The sequence below is a fragment of the Anneissia japonica genome, unplaced genomic scaffold (genome assembly GCF_011630105.1).
Source record: "Anneissia japonica isolate Jap-2015-1 unplaced genomic scaffold, ASM1163010v1 scaffold284907_len19403_cov253, whole genome shotgun sequence".
In the NCBI taxonomy this organism is placed as follows: Eukaryota; Metazoa; Echinodermata; class Crinoidea; order Comatulida; family Comatulidae; genus Anneissia; species Anneissia japonica.
Genome location: NW_022694443.1, coordinates 7,090 through 9,943, shown reverse-complemented (window position 1 = coordinate 9,943; position 2,854 = coordinate 7,090). Strand labels below are relative to the sequence as shown.

At 32.9% G+C, this 2,854-nt stretch overlaps 1 protein-coding gene across 1 annotated transcript in view; it reads left to right on the top strand.

Annotated features, from left to right (window-relative positions):
• LOC117101068 overlaps positions 1-2,854 on the top strand; it is an 11,917-nt gene that overhangs the window by 4,313 nt on the left and 4,750 nt on the right. Inside the window, exon 2 of the mRNA XM_033240932.1 lies at positions 1,541-1,635. Coding sequence (XP_033096823.1) covers positions 1,541-1,635 — 95 coding nt within the window. The remainder of the gene's footprint in view (positions 1-1,540; positions 1,636-2,854) is intronic.

Genomic DNA, 2,854 nt, shown 5'->3' with positions numbered 1-2,854 from the left:
TACCTCCATATTTTAATATTGGTATTTAGCGATCTCATAATGTGCAAGGTCTGTGTTTTGTACAGTTACCTAGTGGGTATTGCTAATTTTATCCCAGTTATATTTTTAGAGATAACATTACATAGTAGCATTAAAATGTTAAGCATTGCTTTTTAATAAAAAAAAAAAGTTTCACAATAAACATTTACGTTCTAAATCCTGTATTGGAGAAAGTAGTCTTCCTGTCTCTTATACACATCTAGATGTGTATAAGAGACAGTATATATATTATTGTCATTATTTTGTGTTCATTCTAATTATTTCAAATGACTCGAGTTGTTCAAAATCCATTCGTATTTTGCTTTATGTTTGAGCAGATATCAATTTGAAAGGCTTCAGCGAAATTAATGCATCCACTTTGCCTTTTAATGAAATGAGGTAGCAGACAATAACAAAGGAAAAGTCAACATCACGTGAATATGCTCCAATGAAAATCGATTTGATTAATCAGCTATATGGTAACAACAATAAATGTAGCTGTGATATAATTGTATTACGTGTACGGCAAAGTATTATTTAGAAGATATTGTAGCTACTGAATATATACATACATACATGTTTCTATATAGGATTATATATATATTCTCATTTATATATATATATATATGTCTATATAAGAGACAGTATATATATATATAGGCATATATTATGCTCCTGAAGACGATTGAAGCAACTATCTACGTTGTGTACCGCAAGCATTAAATATATTATTACTTTGCCATACAAACCTTTAAACATTATTATTAATATCTGCAGAGAATCCAAACAGGGAAATACTTATATGTTTGGATAGTAAGACTTGCTGCTGATTGGTGGAAAACTAAACAATTTAACTGAGACTATGTGTAAAAAGGCTAAATACAAAAGCAAGTACTCACACAGTCTGTGCAGTCTGCTAAACCAAAGCAGCACATTTCTCCCACTACACTGGAACCATGCCATTGTATTCGGCTTTCCTTCACTAAACGCTATAGAAACAATGCCTCTGTCTTGGCTTTCTAGCCACACCCCACTCTCATGCACAGACTGTCAATACTGGTTTTTGTATATGCCTTTTCACACATAGTCTCGGTTATATAATAATAATAATAATAATAATAATAATAATAATAATAATAATAATAATAATAATAATAATAATTATTATTATTATTATTATTATTATTATTATTATTAAGCCCCTACTGATAAATGATGTGGGGAAAAAGATCGAACATATTTAAAGACGTATGTGAACTTGAAATAATGATTTAATTTTTCTTTACCGCAAGTTATATAGGCCTCTGCATGCAATTTGGAAAATGAAGAGGGAGGGGATTTTTCACCAGGGCCCCGGCTTTGTATCTATTACTGGAGGAATTAAGGCAAAGGGAAACCTAGCAGGCAATTATCAGCAGATGTTAGAGAGGAAGCTTGTTGATAAGCGATTTAAAAGATTTGAGATTGAAGGAGGGAAACAAGAAGATTGTCTAACTTATTTATGTACAAACATTTTTTAAAGGTATTTTTGGCCGAAGAAGGAAGTTTGTCATTTCGTCCCTTCGCGAAACTCGATAGGTTAAAGAAATTGGATCAGGAGTCTAAACGCAGACATGGGTAAGTTTAAGGCATGTATTCATCCAATTAGGCATGCTAAAACCATGCGTAATGTCTGTAATATCGTAACTAAGTGGTTGTGTTATTTGATATCTTGCTTTCAAATCCATGGGGTTCCATTAAGCTAGTATTTTACGCATATGCCTATATACATACAATTTTTATGCCTGCTTCAAAGAATGTTCTCGACTCAATCTATTCCAGGAAATAATGATTCAGACCTTAGGCCTACTGATTAAACGACTTCAGATTGTGAAAATGAATAGTAGAGTAATGGTATTATGCCCCTGGACGTATCCAGCAGCAGCTCCCCCTTTTGTACATAGTGTTAAAATTCTAAAGCTTGTTCTTGAGCCAATACAAATGCTTTCCTCGGTTCACTCAAAATAAATACTTCTAAAATATGTAAATATGCATCAGCACACGTTAGTTCATATAAACCTAATAGGCCTACTATAATTATAATACAAAGGCATAAGTAATTTAAAACAATCTTAAATCCATTAATCCCAGAACAGGTCTTTAAGACACAGAAATTTAAAAATGTATGGTTCAGTTTGGTTAATCCTTTTGCAAGCGTTTATAAAGCTTTGTTTAATAATTCTAATACTACTAAGTAATAATAATATATGATGTGTGACGATTATAATGAGGGTGATGACGATGGTGATAATGATAATAGACAATATTACTAATGATATTAAAAAGTGAAGAGAATTGTGCTAAAGGCAAACAAGAAAGTTGTGATTTGTTGATCATCGGTATAGTATAATACCGGTAGTTAAAGCTTAGTAAGCAATGGTTATGCGGCTATGCCTGTAGTTGTCCTGGATATTACTTCAGGGTTCCTCAGTCTATTGTTGAACATACCCCTCCTATAACTCTTCCACCTCTTTCTGTCTGATGTTTCTTTAAACCAATATTTCCTGTATTTTGTCAAGTCATTTCTCCACCTCTGTTTCTGTCTTCCTCTTTTTCTTTTACTTTCTCTGGGTATCCATTCTGTTATTTTTCTTGTCCATCTGTTATCTGTGGTTCTGATAACATGACCTGCCCATCCCCACTTTATTTTTGCCACTTCTGACATGAAATCATTCACACCCGTTCTCCGTCTTATTGCTGTACATGGTATTCTATCTAGAATCCTTATGTGTAACTTGCGTCTCTCCATGTCTCATTGTGTTACTGTAAACTTTACCGTGATTTTCTTTGTGAGGTG